The following is a 15,540-nucleotide window of genomic DNA, read 5'->3' on the forward strand; positions in this document are numbered from 1 at the left end:
ACAATGTTCTTATATTAGTTCTAGTGCATAGTGTCCAGCAGAGGGCGCTCCTTCACAGTAATCTTCTTAAAAGTTCTTAAAGCTTGCTTCATTTTAGTAACAAAAGAAGCATTACATTCATTTTCAGTAATTTATTCTGAGAACCACAAACAAATACAGTAAGCGATTCAAATGTACTCCATAAAAAATCCTCACACAGTCGGTCTAAACGTTTTTTTAATATATAAATAAATACAAAGGAGAAAGTTGTTAGGTAGAAATTAAAACATTAAATCACATTCATTAAAAGTGTGTACGAAACAAGCTGTGAGGAGACTGAAATGCTTTACAGGAAATATGTAGAATAGCGACACTGCTTTGAAATCATATTTCTTCCTTCTGCTTCCTCACAGTTTTATGAAGTGCCACATTGTTGTTTGGGGCTTAAATCCATATCATCATTTAAAAACATCACAGGGTGTTGACCTTATACAAACTATAGTCAGTATTCACATGTTAAGCATCTTCCAGTTCACTCAGCAAAGTGAACAGAGTCACGGGTAAGTAACTAATGATTACACAGGAAGTAGATCATCTGGTTAACGTTTTTTACATGAAACTTTTAGCTTTGTTAGCTAGGTTTTCTACACAACTGTATATAAGCTTTATAAATGTCATAACCCACTTTGGCAAAACGTCTGTCATCCTGCACTTTGCGCAACCGTTCTGCTTTGATACAACAACGCCAAAGGTCTAAAAAGCTATTCAAAACAGGGCAGCACAAGATAACACTCGCATTAAGTACGCAGTATTTATGAATAGTATTTATAAACTTCAAATGCACATCAGCTGAATCAGTACGCTTAATGCATCTACATTAAAGCTGACACACACACGGACATTAATTAGCTATGCACAGACGCACAGCAAGCTTCCGTGCGTGTGTGCCGCCAAACGTCACGTACGGTTTCCTTCAAGAGTGTTTGTGGTTTAAGTGTTGTAGTTTCAGTCGAGGAAGCTCAACTCTGACACCACACATGTTAAAGCGATCAGATGTGGTCGTAGAGCTGCTGTTCAGTTTTAGTCTGCATTGCAAAGATTTGGTGGTTCTTCACAATTGTGGTCTTTTTCTGTTCTGCAGTCTCTTCATGACTTGATCTCGATGACTCTGATGAAAGGGAGTGGTTTGTTGGATGAGTTGGACGGCTTGATTGGTTTACTGAGGGGACAAGAGGAAGAGACATGAGTTGTTTGTAGCTAACATTAGCTTTTTACTTTTGCCGATTGTATTCATGCTTAAAAAAATCATAAAAGTGGCGTTCATTTGTGAATATTGCTGAAGAAAACATGTAAGCATCATAAACTTTTGTTTGTCACAGAGCTTATTTTCTGCAATAATCCAAAAACTAATGGGAAAATCCCATTGGCTTTTTGTTAAGGGAACCAGTGTGATGCTAACTCTATAGGTGAATATTTCATGTGTGTTTGCTTGTACTGTATTTTGGGACCTGTTCCACCAAATTTGCAAAGTTTAAATTCAAATAAACCTGCAAACCCTGCTTGGGCAAGAATAGGCCCTGTAGGTCTGGCACATTTGCAAGGTTTGTGGGTGTAAAGAATATTAAGAGGAAGTGCAAAATAAGTTACCTGTAGACGATCTGGGGGTTGCGCTCTGATGAAAGGTAGGAATTTGACCGTTGTCCTCCCAGGAAGTAATCCATCTGGTCATGCATCTCTCGGTTCTGCACAAACAGGAGATCAGGGGTCAGTCCACATAACACCAAAATAAATAATTAATGTGGCCACAAAACAGACAGTGGTTGCATCTCCTTCCCTTTCATATCTCCTCGCTATCTAGAGATATTTGATTTCCTGTCTCCCGTCCATCTCTTCCATTAACCGCGACTCTTTATTCTAAATTTTACTGCTGAGCCATAAAATATTCTTTATATGAGAAGACAATAAGCAGAACTCACCTCAGCCTCCAAAAAAGAAACTTTCTCCTCTAGCTCTTTGATCACGCGGTCCCTCTCCTGGATCACCATGCGAGAGTTCTGGAGCTAAAGACGAAAAAACACACAGTCAGTAAATCCTGCACAAATATGAACAGAGACAATGTGTTTGCTTTACAGAGTCTCACACATGTGCGCCTCACCTGTTCAATCATGTGTCGGACTTTCCTTTGCTGGCTTTTCAGCATGTCATCCAGATGGTGGATCTTTTCTTTGAGAATAGCCACCTCCCTCTCCAACTGCTCAGTCCTAAAAATACACGCAGAGAGTTAGAACGCGCGACACGTGATCTATCTGTCACTGATTGGGAGACAATCATTCACGCTGTTAATGTGTTTGTGTTGTCTGACCTCTGCTCCCCTTTCTGGCCCTCCTCTCTGATCTTGCGCAATTCGCGCATTTCGTCCTCGCGGCTGCGTATTGCCTCTCGCAGGGTGGAGCTCTCCTGCTCCATCCCTCCCAGCAGCCTCTGGAGCTCGTCTATGCGCAAGTCTTTCCTCACGCTGGCTTCTTCAGTTATCTTCAACTTCTCCTCCTCGTCGCTGAGAGACTCTCTCAGCCTGCGGCTTTCAGCCTGGAAGAGGCAGGGAGAAAAAAGACGGGACACTTCATTACTTTAGTTGAAATTGTAGTACTGTTTCAGTGCAACCAAAATGCAGTGTACATTATTTGTGATGATTCATTATGCATGTAAAACATAAGCTCTGTATATGTGTGTTACCTGCAGCCTCTCTTTGTCCTCTTGGTGTTTCTTTTCTGCTTCCTGTAGCTGTGCATATAAGCGCTTACTGACCTCCCTCAGCTTGGCTCTCTCGGCTTCTTCATCTGCTTCCTAAAAGAGACAGAATGTAGTGTTAGATTAGCGGAGCGATACTGTAATGTGTGTGTCAGAGTCAGAGTCCAGATCTTAATCCAGCCGAGAATTTAGAGATAAATTCTGACTTGAAGGGGATGAATACTTACATGAAACAGGTATTTTATATTTGTAATAATTTAGATCGCTTTGTCAAGATCTGTTTTCACCTTGACCTAAAGGGCATTTCCTGTTAATCGGTCTCAAAAACAGCCACACCTACTATTATTATTATTTAATGTTGTAAAACAATACAACTTTATATCGTAAACTGTACACAGGAATGGCCAAGAAACAACAATCCAAGATGGATCGATAGACAGATAGATGCTTTCATGATGATAAATGTAAAATCTTGTTTTTGTTTCATTGGAGCTCAGTGGATTTGGCTGTCATAAGAAAACAGGTGTGTCCGGAGCAGTTGGGTCATGACCAGCGTTGTCCTCCTAATTTCTGCAACGCTGCTGTGAGTGAGCCACAGCGTGAGTCACAGCTAAATGCTATAATTGGCATAAAAACTATTGAACCAAACACAATGGTGCCAGCTCTGTTTGTATTTGTACACAACATTACTGACGCACAGATAGTACTAGTGGTTGCTAAACGTGTGTGACTCAAAGACAGCAACAAAACTATTAAAGGAGAGGTATCTGTGGAATGCTGGGAACAATGAGGCGGGTCTGAAAACAATAACACATGTAGGGAGAGGAACAGTGTGTGCTGGAACTGCTCTCTCACACATTGTAATACACCCTGGGGTGCTATAGCATATTCACACTCTTGCTGTAATTTTACTCCTGTGTTTTTCTCCTATTTCTCATCTCTGTTTGTCTCAGTGTTTAACTTTATACTTCCTTCTACCTGTGTGCCTCTGGCAGGGGATCGCTTTACAGGCATCGCACGAAACACACATTGTCCGGATGAAAAACACAAGACGGTGGACTGCGGCTATGATATGCATGCGAGATTATTATCATTTATTAACTTTGAATGTTCACCTGTGCGTCGGCTTTGGGTCCTCCGTTTGTGGACGACGAGGCGCTCTTTCTGAAGGGAAGACCAACTTTCCACCCGTTTGTGAGTGGCTGGAAAAGAGAAAAGGAGGAAGTCAGCCAGGAAAGAGTGAAAGACGTGGACGAAAGAGGTTGAGGAAATGCCATTAAGCACACAGGATGTAAGGTTAACAATGGCAAAGGGCACAACAAAGCAGCTTGAATTACACCTACCTTGTTTTTGGCTGCCATCTGCTCCCTCAGCGTCTTCAGGCAATACCTCACCTGTGTGAAATACAGACATATCATGAGTTACACATATTTTATAATGTTTTGACATGTGTATGTTCTCTATGAAGTGATGAACACAAGACAAAACAGGAATTTACATGCTGCAAATATGCAAATTGTTACATGATCCAGGAGACGGGGTGGACAGACTGTGTGTGGGTTTCAAATGAGCGTCAGAGCTAAAGAAGACACTGTCCAGAGACTGACCTCCTGTATCTGGGTAACCTCGTCTGACAGCATCTTCAGGCTCTGCTGGTGTTTATGCTGCTCTTGTTTGCGGGACTCTAGATAAACCTGGACAGACGAACACGGATGTTAAACACGGGACCGTGAAACAAACACACACCATTTATTTCTTCAAAAGAAACAGCCAATGATGTGCCACACCCACCTTGATAACTTCCACCTGCTCCTCTTTAGATTTGACCGGTTCAGGGTTCAGAGATGTCCTGTCAGTGGCCGGCTGCACCAGCGCATACGCACGTCCAATTGGCTGGAGGTTAGAGAGCAGAGGAGTTAACAGTGCGGCATGCACAGTGTTGCGTCAGGATGGGTGTGATACATTTCCAAACATCGTCACTGTGTTTTGCTAACGCTGGAAGAGAAGGGGAGTTGGAGCATGTTCCTGAAGGATATTGCAACACAACATTTGGAAGAACAGTCAGGAATACATCTGTTTAAAAATCATTATGAACAATGTTATTAAACTGAATACATACTTCTCCTGAGAAAATGATCACTGTTTGCGTGTGACAGACTGCGAGTCTCTATAATATGTAGACGAACCCATAACTATCTGGTGCTTCTTTGGAAGTAGTATTCAGACTAAACCATTAGCAGAGACACACAGAAGAAGGTGGGGAGACCTTATGCAACTCGGCTGCTCTGGTGGTCCGTTTTTTAAAAATGTTTAATCTAACTTTGGCACTGTTTTTGGGGAAACCATTGGTTGTCTTGAAACATTTTGAGTGGTTTGTGTTAAAACCATGGTATTAAAAACGCAGAGCTGTTTGAGTCTCTGTGCAGTTTGTGTTTAGGGATATGCCGCGATACTTGTGTGGAGGAAGGGCAGCTCTGAGGATCATCGGGACGTTTAACTGACTGAACTTTCAGATCCAAATATGGCCTGAATGATAGCACCTTCACCTCCAAGGAAAACAGTGCTACTGTTGCTGCTGGGGTTTTTTCTCCTCCAAAGAAATCACAGATCATTCTCCCTTTGTCTTACAACAAATCCGGCTGAGTGTCTTCTATTAAAGATGAAAAGTAAATATATATATATATATATATAAAGCATAATATAATAAACCCTCAATTGTCCAAACCATTGCATTTAAAACAGTGATAATTGTTATTACGTACAACTCTTTGCATTGCTACTCTCCTCTATCTCCTTCCCTCTCTGCACTGGTGTTACAGTCCAGGTTATAACCCAAGTTATCAGGTGCAGGAAGTTCTTACCTTGTCCCTGTGGTGCTCCGTGCTCTGAGCCGCCTGCCTCTGGTCGTGCAGTGTGAGCCGCAGTCGCCTGCACCCCTCCTGAAAAAAAAGGCAACGAAGAAATGAGACGATGAAGTGAATCCACAAAGAGACCGTTATGTGATGGAGAGACTGACTGGGGACTATTTTGAGGCGTTGAGGGGAAGAAAAAGAAAAGAGGAGGAGAGACTGAGTCATACTCACTGACAGAAACAAGAGGAGGGAGAGAGTAACCAGTAAGAGAGAGTCAGTACGAGCGTCAGAAAAAAGCAAAAGCAAAAGTTGTTCACAGCTGCACAGGGACAGATTGTTTGAATTAAATTGTGTGCTGTGGACGTCAGAGGGACTTTAGGCGGAAACTCTCCAGGCGCTCACAGCCAATTGGAAGCAGAGGCTGGATTTCTGGGAAAGTGGGCAGATAATGTAATGTCAAGCAAGACAGAACATTTCCATGGAAACAGAATCCTCACAGTAGCGATAAACTCTGGCACTCCAACAATGTGAGAGGGAAGAGTCAGTCCGAGGCAAAACAAGTGCTAAAAAAACGCTTTCAGAAAGCAAGACACACGAACCTTCCGAGCTGTGTTCTTTAGTCGCAGGAGGGGAAAGTCTTGAGCTGGATGTGACTGGGTGTGTGTCCTCCAGCACAGGGAACCCCCTTAAATGTGATACCCAGTGAGTGTGTGTGCAAGTATAAGTATGAGGATGTGAGGGAGAGGAGGTCAGGGACAGTCTAAACCTCATTCCAGCCAAACAATCTTGTTCCCTTTATATTTCCGTAATGCATTCACTGTGTCCTCATAGAGTCTAAACCATGTCAGCTCTGAGACACGGGACAGGCAAGGAAGAAATGGCTGCAATGTTCTCTTGCGGTTAAATACAAACAAGTGCACACATGCAAACCAATTTCACGGAAGAACACACACACACAACAGATTAATTGATGATATATTACACTGGCCTAAGCTTAATAAGTAAGTTTGGCAGAGGGTAACTGAGGCTTGTGTGTGCGCCATCATTTGTTTGTCCATATTTGACTCTTTTGTACAGTATTACTTTTATTTCTTTGTTTTCTTTTGTTACATAATTTGCAGTACATCCATAGCAACTTGGGGTTCAGTGTCTCATTCAAGGACACTTCAACATGCGGACAGGAGGAGCTGGGATCCACGCCAACCGTGTGATTAAAATGCTCTGAAAATCATGTGATGTGAGTGGAAGCTCCAGAACAGCTATTAAAAGGCCCTTTTAAGTGATTTTTTTTTTTAACTAGAGCTGAAACGATTAGTCGATTCATTGTTTAGTCAGAAAAATAAATAAAATATGCCAAACATTTCTAGATATCAATTGTGAGGATTTTTTTACTACTTTAAACTCAATTGTTTTTGCAGTTTACCTTTGAAGTGGTAGTCAAAGTGTGTACTGCATCTCTCCCTTTGCATAGAAACCATGTCTGATGTGCAGAATGTCCCAGCCTTGATATTAGCCAGGCAGGAGAAGTGAACTGGGTTGTGTTGTGTAATGCAGAGATAAAGAGCAGAGAGAGGTTATAAAAGAAAGGCCATGTGTTGTATAGACTACAGAGAGCCTTTATGAGTCGCTGGTTATCTGTTCAGGAAGTCGTAATGGAAGAGAAAGCAGAGTGGGACAGATGGGACTGAAATTCTTAACGAACAATAAAAAAGGCAGAGGAAATAGCATGATAGTTGGGGTGGGGGTCCAACTACGACAAACAAAACTGAAAGCCAAAAATTCCCCACTTGTTCAACATGTTTTCCTCTCATATTACAAGTACCTGAAAGCTCTAACACAGCCATTATAAGGGGGGGGGGGGGGGGGGGGGGGGAGAGAACAGTGAGAGGGTTGTTAAGAAGGAATCCATCATTATACAACTTCTCTGGCTCTTCACAGACAACCAAACAAAGACTCCGTTAATCCTGACTCTGCCATCGACTGTTTACACGCTAGTCTCTCTGCCTTTTCCCTCTTTTATATCCACACACTCAAAAATGCTGTCTATACCACCTTCAAAGACAACCTGTAATACTAGATTTCCCGGGGACACAGACAAAGGGACCAGTTGGATGGGCTCATGGAAGGAGACATATGCACGCACACGTACACACACACGGGAAAATTCACGCACCGATATACACACAATAAAAGTACACACAAAGTACACACTACCTTTATAACAGGGCAGAAACCTGAAACCAAGCACGCACACACACAGCGTCCGCACTGCTGGGTGCACCGACAAAGAGCACAATAGATCACGGGGTACAGCCGGACTGAAAGGCTTTAAGGGTATGAAGACGCTTTTTGTTTTGGACTTTGGCGTCAGGAGGCCTGGAAATCAAGCGAGTTGAATTAACTGAGACGTGACTGCCAACCTGGCAACGTTGCTGATAAACAGACAGAGCTGCAGAATTAGGGACAAACATGTCTTTTAGAGCTCTGAACCGCTTTAGGAAAAGTACCCGATGTTCAGCAGCGGGCATCATGGCCATAAACAGCAACACATCTTGTGCCTGCATTCCACAAGTGCTGCTTTCCTACACCTGCTGCACAGATGCCACGTTTGTCTTCTGTCCAGCTACAGGTGTAAGCCGATCGGGCTGAATAGTTGAGATGCAGGTAATGTTTCAAAACCAGTGCCCACATGATTTATTTTTTTACCTGACTTATACAAGGAATAAGATATACAAACATGTTTTTCTACAAGACCTTTTTTATCATAAGCATAACTTGCTAAACTCCTCAGTACATTTGAGTTTTGAGAAGTTATACAAGTTGCAAATGATTGTTAATGACGTAACAAGTCAGAAATGTCACTTTGGTCTCTGGGAAATTGGGATTTTATCCATTCTTTGACATTTCATTGGCTCAATGATTAATCGATTAATCTAGAAAAGGTTTAACAAATGAATCAATAATGGAAATGATTGTTAGTTGCAGCGCTAGTTTATCCTGTTTTGGGATTAAATTAGTATTAGTATTAGTATTGAGCTGTGTAGTTGCCGGTATGGTGAGGGGTATTTTTGACTGTCAAAGCTCGCCCCTTTAGTCAGTCAGCAGTCTGAACAAACTAAAGGGTTAAGTCAAAGGGTAAACACAAACTGAGGCGTGAACTGAAGCCTTGGGAGGTTTGCGTGTGTTTAACATCACGTGAGAACCTGAACAGGTGAACGTTGATGGTAAACAGATAGTCCAGGATGTGCGTCATTATGTCATCAGGGCAGACTCGCACTTTAATTTCAACAATCGTCTTCCTCTCAATTATTTTGTCTTTGTGGTTTTTCCTGCTCTGTGTAGCGTGCGAACCAGGTGTGATCTGACATATTCTATTGGTTCCTCTACATTGATGCATTTAGGATATGTCATGTTTGGCTCATTCCCAGCCAGTATCGTCACACACTCCTGACTGAGATGATGTCTGAGGATGAGGAAAGACAGAAGGAATGTGTTAAGTCACAGGGAATCTGAATGGCTGGAGGGATAATTGTGGCATTGTTTTAAAAGATCTTCTCAATACACTGCGGTTTTAGGGAGGACAAATTGTACCACAAGTTTCAAATTATTCCCAAATAATAGCTGGACTTTGGTTGCTATTATAAAGTTGTAAGTAACAATTTGTGTCAAAACCAGGCCTGGCTGTTCCTTCTGTGCTGCCCTGGCTGTTCTGAAAACACACTTATCAACAAAACACCCACTGAAGACCTTTCCCTGCTACATAATGCACATTCCCTCTCCTCATGTATCCTTATGGACTGACCTCCCCCCGCCTGATAAACAGGAAGGGTTTCTTCTTCTTGTTAATAAGTCATGAAATGTTACACGTAGAGGTGAAATATGTCTGCCGGTTCATTTAGTCTGACCTGAAGAACCTTATCAGACATGTAAATAACTGTAGGTGGGTGGCTATTTGACTGTGATAAATATGAATTTGTTTTCTGTATGAAGCTCATGCAAATGTGCTATCAGTCGCATGTTAAGAATGTATTATAGATAAAACAGAAGCCGAGTTTCACATACTGCTTCCAGAGAAATAATCAGTTTATTAGCTGTGTGAGTGGCGCTGCCCTTTGTACACTCTGACCTTTTTGTACAGTTAAGACAACAGTAACTGATATTTAAGTGTCGACCATTGACACAAAATCTGGCTCTCAAATTCTGCTCTAATGACACTCAGTCACACCCAGAATGTTCACTGCCCTTCTTTAGAGAATTTCATCTGATACGAGCTCAGTGGATCTGTCGCTGCTGACAGGTATTGAGCTCCGCAGGAGGCTGCTGATAAGGTGAAAGTGTCATGTTGCTGTGCAAACTCATAAACCACAGAGCGGGAAAACTGTTTCGCTTTTTTTTCCAGGCGAGGTAAATGATTAAACCTCTGCTTCCGCATACAGAGGAGGATAAAGCTTATCTACTGTACATGACACGGGCAGCCGCTGATCACTCATTTACAGTACAAGTATCTAGCAAAGTGTGATGTTTAATCTTGCTTAAGTCAACTTATCATGCACAGGTGGTGCACATGCTGCACAAGACAAGTGTTTAAAGGTTTGTCTCCTGAGCTGCCTTCAGTGTCTGTCACAACTGCAACTGTAAGCCCTTAAATGATGAGGGCAGAAGGCAACTGTGACAGGCACAGATGTTACCTGGACTCGTATCTGTGTTGGGACTTGGGGGGGGGGGTTGGGGGGTAATACTTTAATTAGAACAAGGCCAGAGACTTAATAGTAAATACACCACTTAGAGGAGATGAAGCCTGAGCAGAACCACAGATTCACACAGAGCCTCCAATAGAAGAGTCACGTAAAGAAAAATGAGAGAAGAAACTAAAAGATCTAGAATCTGAAAAAAGGACCCAGCAGCTCCACAAATCAGAGTGGACAAAAAGAAGGACTGAGGTGTTAACCTTTGGTTTTCTGCATGATTCACAAATTGATTGAAAAAGAAGCATGTGAATATATCGAGTAACTTACCCCATGCTCTTGATTTCTGATGTCCTCAAATGTGCACATGTTTCTCGACATTCCGTTCATCTTTGACAGAAATAAAACTTCCTCAAACAAACAAGTGAATAAATAAACAAATAAATAAAAGTGAACTGTATAAAGCTCCCTCCGTGTGTCTCTCTGCTGCTCGTCCACGGTAGAGCTGCTGCTGCTGCTATTAGTCTTCAGACCGGTGTGCTCGCGTGTGTGCGAGTCTCCTCCCCTGTTAGCACATTGTACTAACTTTTCTCATTACGTCACTGCGGGAGTGAGACACAACAACCAGCCCGCCCACCAACAGACCGAAACAGCCAAGTAGGGATCTGGGTGTACGCGGAATGTCTGTGAGGGGAGGGGAAGAGGACTCACCTGCTGCCTGCGGTACTTCTGGGTCAATACATCCGTGATCGCGGTTGTATTATTAGACTGGATCAAATGCGTTTGAGGGGTGAGGCAGAATGATCATAGTTGGACTGTAGATGGTCAACTCCTGCTTGATGTTGGGCAAACACTGCTCAGTTTACCAAAAGGCCTACATTATTTATTCAAGAGGTTTAACCCCCGGACTGAACCCGTTCAAGTGTCTCCTATTAGCTTACAAAGCAATGGAAAACACGGTATTACATTCACTGATTGAAAGCACTGTCAAGGGTGTTTTTTAAAAGTGTGTATTAGGTGGGATTAGCAGTTCTTTCAACAGAATTAATATACAATCATTGCAAATATAACTCTTTTGTTTGTATATTTTTTTCCTGCATGTTTTTAATTCTTTCACTAAATTCCACATATTATAGGATTCATTTGCAGAGACATTGCTAGAGATAAGTCATCTACCACAGTGAACATCATGCTACTGTTTTGTTTTATTATGTTGCCTTATGGTGCGTTTCAGTTCAGTCTGTACTTATAAATGTATAACCACAAAAAGGATAATGCAACTTTAACAGAAAGCAAATGCAGACTCGCTCACTGTGACCTATAAAGCAGAGTCCAAGGAAAATGAATGTAAACCATGTTGAAAAATAAAAAATGATTTAGTGTGCTTGTCAACAGCAATGAAAAAACCCCACATTAAATCAATCAGTGATATGAATGTTTTGGTTATTTATTCTAAGTGTTTACACAGCATTAATGTGACACATGACAAGCGGCATATTTCCAGAGTTGACTGAGGTCGACTTAAAGGAACAAGCTGACACAGCACAAGTAACAGAACGCGTCTCTCTGCAGGCTTATCCAGGCCAACACAGACCTCAAATTGGATAAAGACCTTAACAGCATTAATGGCTGTTGAGAAGCAAACAACAGCTCACGGTGGTAAACAAGGGATGACACTAAGTGAACTTGAAACAGGGGCAAGAAACAACTCACACACAGGCGGAGATAGAAACATTTCACATGTGAAGAAATGTTGCTATAGTATATTCAATAGACACTAATGAAAAGAAATATCCCAAAAGTGCAGTGATGTTTCAAGGTAACTGCAATAGATTACTAATCAAGAATGTGGTTCACTCTTTAGAGGGTGTTGTTGTTTGGTTGCTTTGTCAAGTGGAATGAGGTTATAACAAACACACCTTACTACAGTATGTCATCATGTGTCCCAGGTACTAAACCATAATATGTGTCATAACAGTGTGTTTACATCCCACAGGTGACCACACTCAGACAGACTGATCCACAAATCAGACAGTTATGAGCGGTCTGTGTGTTTACATACATCCAAGTCTGAGACTACGGCGTGAGTCACAATCCAGTGTTCACACTCCGTCCAACACCACAAGAAGAATAAATATCAAATGTCTTTTATTTCACCTCTCAGGGGAGAAAAAGTAAGGAGATTGTTGAATGTGCAGTTTTACTGTAAATGGAAATCCCAACTGTTTAGTAGAGGATCAGAATCAAAGAATAGACCATCAACAGGTAAAAGATCAAATCAGATGATTTCAACAAAAGTGCGTATGAGATAGAAATAGCTCATATTTTGGTTGAGTGGGAAAAAGTGTTAAAAGTGCACTATGGTGACACAGATACAGTGTGTGGTGAAACGATGATGCTGCTTTCCCGAAACAAAGGATGACACTACAACTGTAGTCACATACTAGTTCTTTCCACTCCTTTATTATCATCATCAGAGCCCCACTTTGGGACTTTGGGAGGTTCGGCAACCGTAATACATTTTTTTAATGTTGTTTAATTTTCCACTCAAATATAATTCATGGTAGAATAAAGTATTAAGAAATGAATATATGTGAATGAAACAGGCACTTTGCTTTACAGGTCCGTAAGATCCTTATAATTTCTTATAAGTTTCCTGAAGTGAGTAGTAGAAACATAAACAGAATATAATTGAATAGCCAGCTAATCAAATTAGATTATAAATACAAATATTTAAACATTTTAAAGACCTCAGTATTTCAAAAATCTGGGACACGGCCCTGACTGAACATCACACTGTTAAACACAAGGATATACTGTATATATATTTAGCACTAACCACTCCTTAAATATAATGCAGATTAAATAATGCAAACATTTTGTCACTATGTCTGAACTACTGCAGGTGGCATGTGGAAATATTTGTACGCTAGGACTTTGCAACACATGATTTCAAAACACAACACACCCAGCTCTTGGAAAAACAGCTCTCAGGGTTGTGCATTGAAACCCGGAATTATAAGGGAACCCAATCCCACCCTTGGAAAGTATGTTCCCTCATAATTTCTAGCTAAGCAGGTACAGTACACAACATGTTGCCACTGTACAGGTTTGGTCACACTGAATGGGAGTTGTAGTATCACGGACGCTGCATCTGGTTCTACAGGAAATATGGAATGTGTGACTCCATGCCAACATATTTGTATCAAAGTAAATACTTTAGTGTTCAATTTCCGGCAACCAGGAGAGGAAAAAGGGGCTTTTTCAGGTCTTTTGTAGATCAATCACACAATAGCACCACAGGAGGTGCCGTATGTCTGACACAGACCAGCAACAGACCAGAACACTTCTGAGGAGCAGACACACTGTGTTGTCTCAAAATAGTCAAACACAATCTTGTTACGTGTGCCAGTGTGCCAAATAGGACGTAAACACATACATAAAACCCAGGAGTTGGTGAAGTCTCCCCTCAGGGTGCTGACTTTCATCTCTTTCTTTAAATGTAGGAAAAACAAATGCCTGAAGTCATAAAAATGTTTTGGCATGAATCTTATAGGCGTGGATTAATTCCTTGTTACCGTACAGAGATTTTTCTGAGAATTAAAGATGAGTTGGATTAGTAGTTGCAGGTGTTCTGGCATCAGCTTTAACTTTATAAATATCTTCATCTATCGTTTCTGTGGAAGTTTCCTTCCACAGAAGTTGATCTTGCACATTCCTAACGTGTCTCGCCCTGCGGTGCAGCTTGCAGCAACACACTGCCTGCGTCTCACGTCATAATCCTGAACAGGATTAGGAGCAGTGGGCTGCTGTAAAGCACACAGGGAGCAACTTGGGGTTAAACGTCTCACACAAAGACACGTCAACGTGCAGACAGTGGGAGCCGGGGATCGAACCGCCAACCCTGCGGTTAAAGGTTGCTCTTCTCACTGAGCCACAGCTGTAAAACTGTGAATGCGTCCACAAATGGGAGTGACAGACCTCTTCTATCAATACACCAGATTAGTATATATATATATATATGTTTATCACAGTTCATTCAAAATCCAGATTTTATACGTAAATCATCACGCTTGGTAGAGCAAATTCTCAAACTCTCAGAAGACATTTTGTTCTCTTCTCTTTCAAACAAAACAAAGTTGCTGTCATCAACACACTGAATGTCAGATTTAGTTAGAGCTTTTGTTGGCAGTTAGGTTTCGTGCATGGTCGGGTACAGTATGTATCACTGTAGATCCTGTTAGTTTGGTTAGTGGACAAGCTGTGCTACAGGGAAAGTGTAGCAGGTGAAGTAGAGGCCTGAACTATTTATCCAGGTTTGTAAGATATTCACACGAACGTATGAATGTGTCCATAAACGGGAATGTGGCTCTCCTGTATCAACACATGAGCCTCGTGTATTTCTGCCCTGCATGATGCTTATCTCAGTTATGATGAACAAAAATAACTCTGCAACAATAGATAAGAGGGTAAAACAACAACACTGGCACTCGTGCGTGGCTGCAGAAATCTATACATCTAAATCCAAATACCTTTTTTCACAGCAGAACATTTTGACACCATAGAAAGCTCAGGCATGAATAATAACATATATGGTGGCACAATATCAGGACCATGGGAAAGGTAATCCCACATATGGAGGAAGCTGTAATTAATGGAATAAGTTATTATGCTTTTCCTGATGGGACATGTTAAATGTCTTAATGTCTGCTGTGCCACAGTCATTTCTCTGTTGAAAACCAGTGTTTACAAGGAGAATGAGACAAAACTGTAATCAGTCTGCCCTGTGCACACACAGGTGATGCGAATGAAGGCAGGGTACATAACACACACACACACACACACAGTCATTATCATCCATGTTGACAACACAGTGATAACAACTATTAAAAGCTTAGCGAGCTCCAGCTGACAGTATTGAACTCATTCAGCAACACACTTCTTTGAAACTCGGGCTTAGATTGCAAACCTCAAACTCCAGACAAGCACCGCCCTGCAGCAACAACATGATCCATCTCCATTATCTTGTTCTTCTGAAACAGTCATAAATGCTCCTTCACACAAGGGAATGGTAGCATATAGAGAATTCATCAAATGTGATTCTGCTCAGATCCTTGTAACAATTCTCAACAATTAGCGTGTAGTTGTGTCTATCAAACAGATTGTTCATACAAATCACGTTTTATTGTTTTATTTAGAATAGAGCGGCTATAGGCTAGTATGTAAGTGTATTTCCCCATGGCTACTAATACTGTATTAAGTATTCAACTTCCAAG

The 15,540-nt window shown here is 41.5% G+C and overlaps 1 protein-coding gene across 2 annotated transcripts; it reads right to left on the minus strand.

Moving 5' to 3' along the window:
- Positions 1-116: 116 nt before the first annotated feature.
- Positions 117-10,787, minus strand: tuft1a (tuftelin 1a). Of its 2 annotated transcripts, XM_079164924.1 has the most exons (12): positions 10,595-10,787; positions 5,589-5,666; positions 4,519-4,620; positions 4,335-4,421; positions 4,071-4,121; positions 3,843-3,929; positions 2,713-2,823; positions 2,342-2,565; positions 2,135-2,240; positions 1,956-2,039; positions 1,627-1,721; positions 117-1,198 (listed from the first exon to the last, which is right to left on the minus strand). In XM_079164924.1, exons 1-12 carry the CDS (start codon positions 10,652-10,654, stop codon positions 1,126-1,128), a joined length of 1,158 nt encoding a protein of 385 aa, XP_079021050.1. In that variant the 5' UTR covers positions 10,655-10,787; the 3' UTR covers positions 117-1,125. The 2 variants fall into 2 exon arrangements, with proteins under 2 accessions (XP_079021050.1, XP_079021049.1); XM_079164923.1 differs by lacking the exon at positions 10,595-10,787 and having other exon boundaries at positions 5,589-5,837.
- Between the last annotated feature and the right edge of the window lie 4,753 nt (positions 10,788-15,540).

This window comes from Pholis gunnellus (assembly GCF_910591455.1).
Source record: "Pholis gunnellus genome assembly, chromosome: 8".
Taxonomy (NCBI): Eukaryota; Metazoa; Chordata; class Actinopteri; order Perciformes; family Pholidae; genus Pholis; species Pholis gunnellus.

Coding starts and splice junctions, on each gene's coding strand:
- tuft1a (XM_079164923.1), bottom strand. CDS start 5,804: ATGACTCAGTCTCTCCTCCTCTTTTCTTTTTCTTCCCCTCAACGCCTC. Junction 2,824..3,842: donor GACCCAAAGCCGACGCACAG/GTGAACATTCAA, acceptor TGTCTCTTTTAG/GAAGCAGATGAAGAAGCCGA. Junction 1,199..1,626: donor AACCCCCAGATCGTCTACAG/GTAACTTATTTT, acceptor TTGTCCCCTCAG/TAAACCAATCAAGCCGTCCA.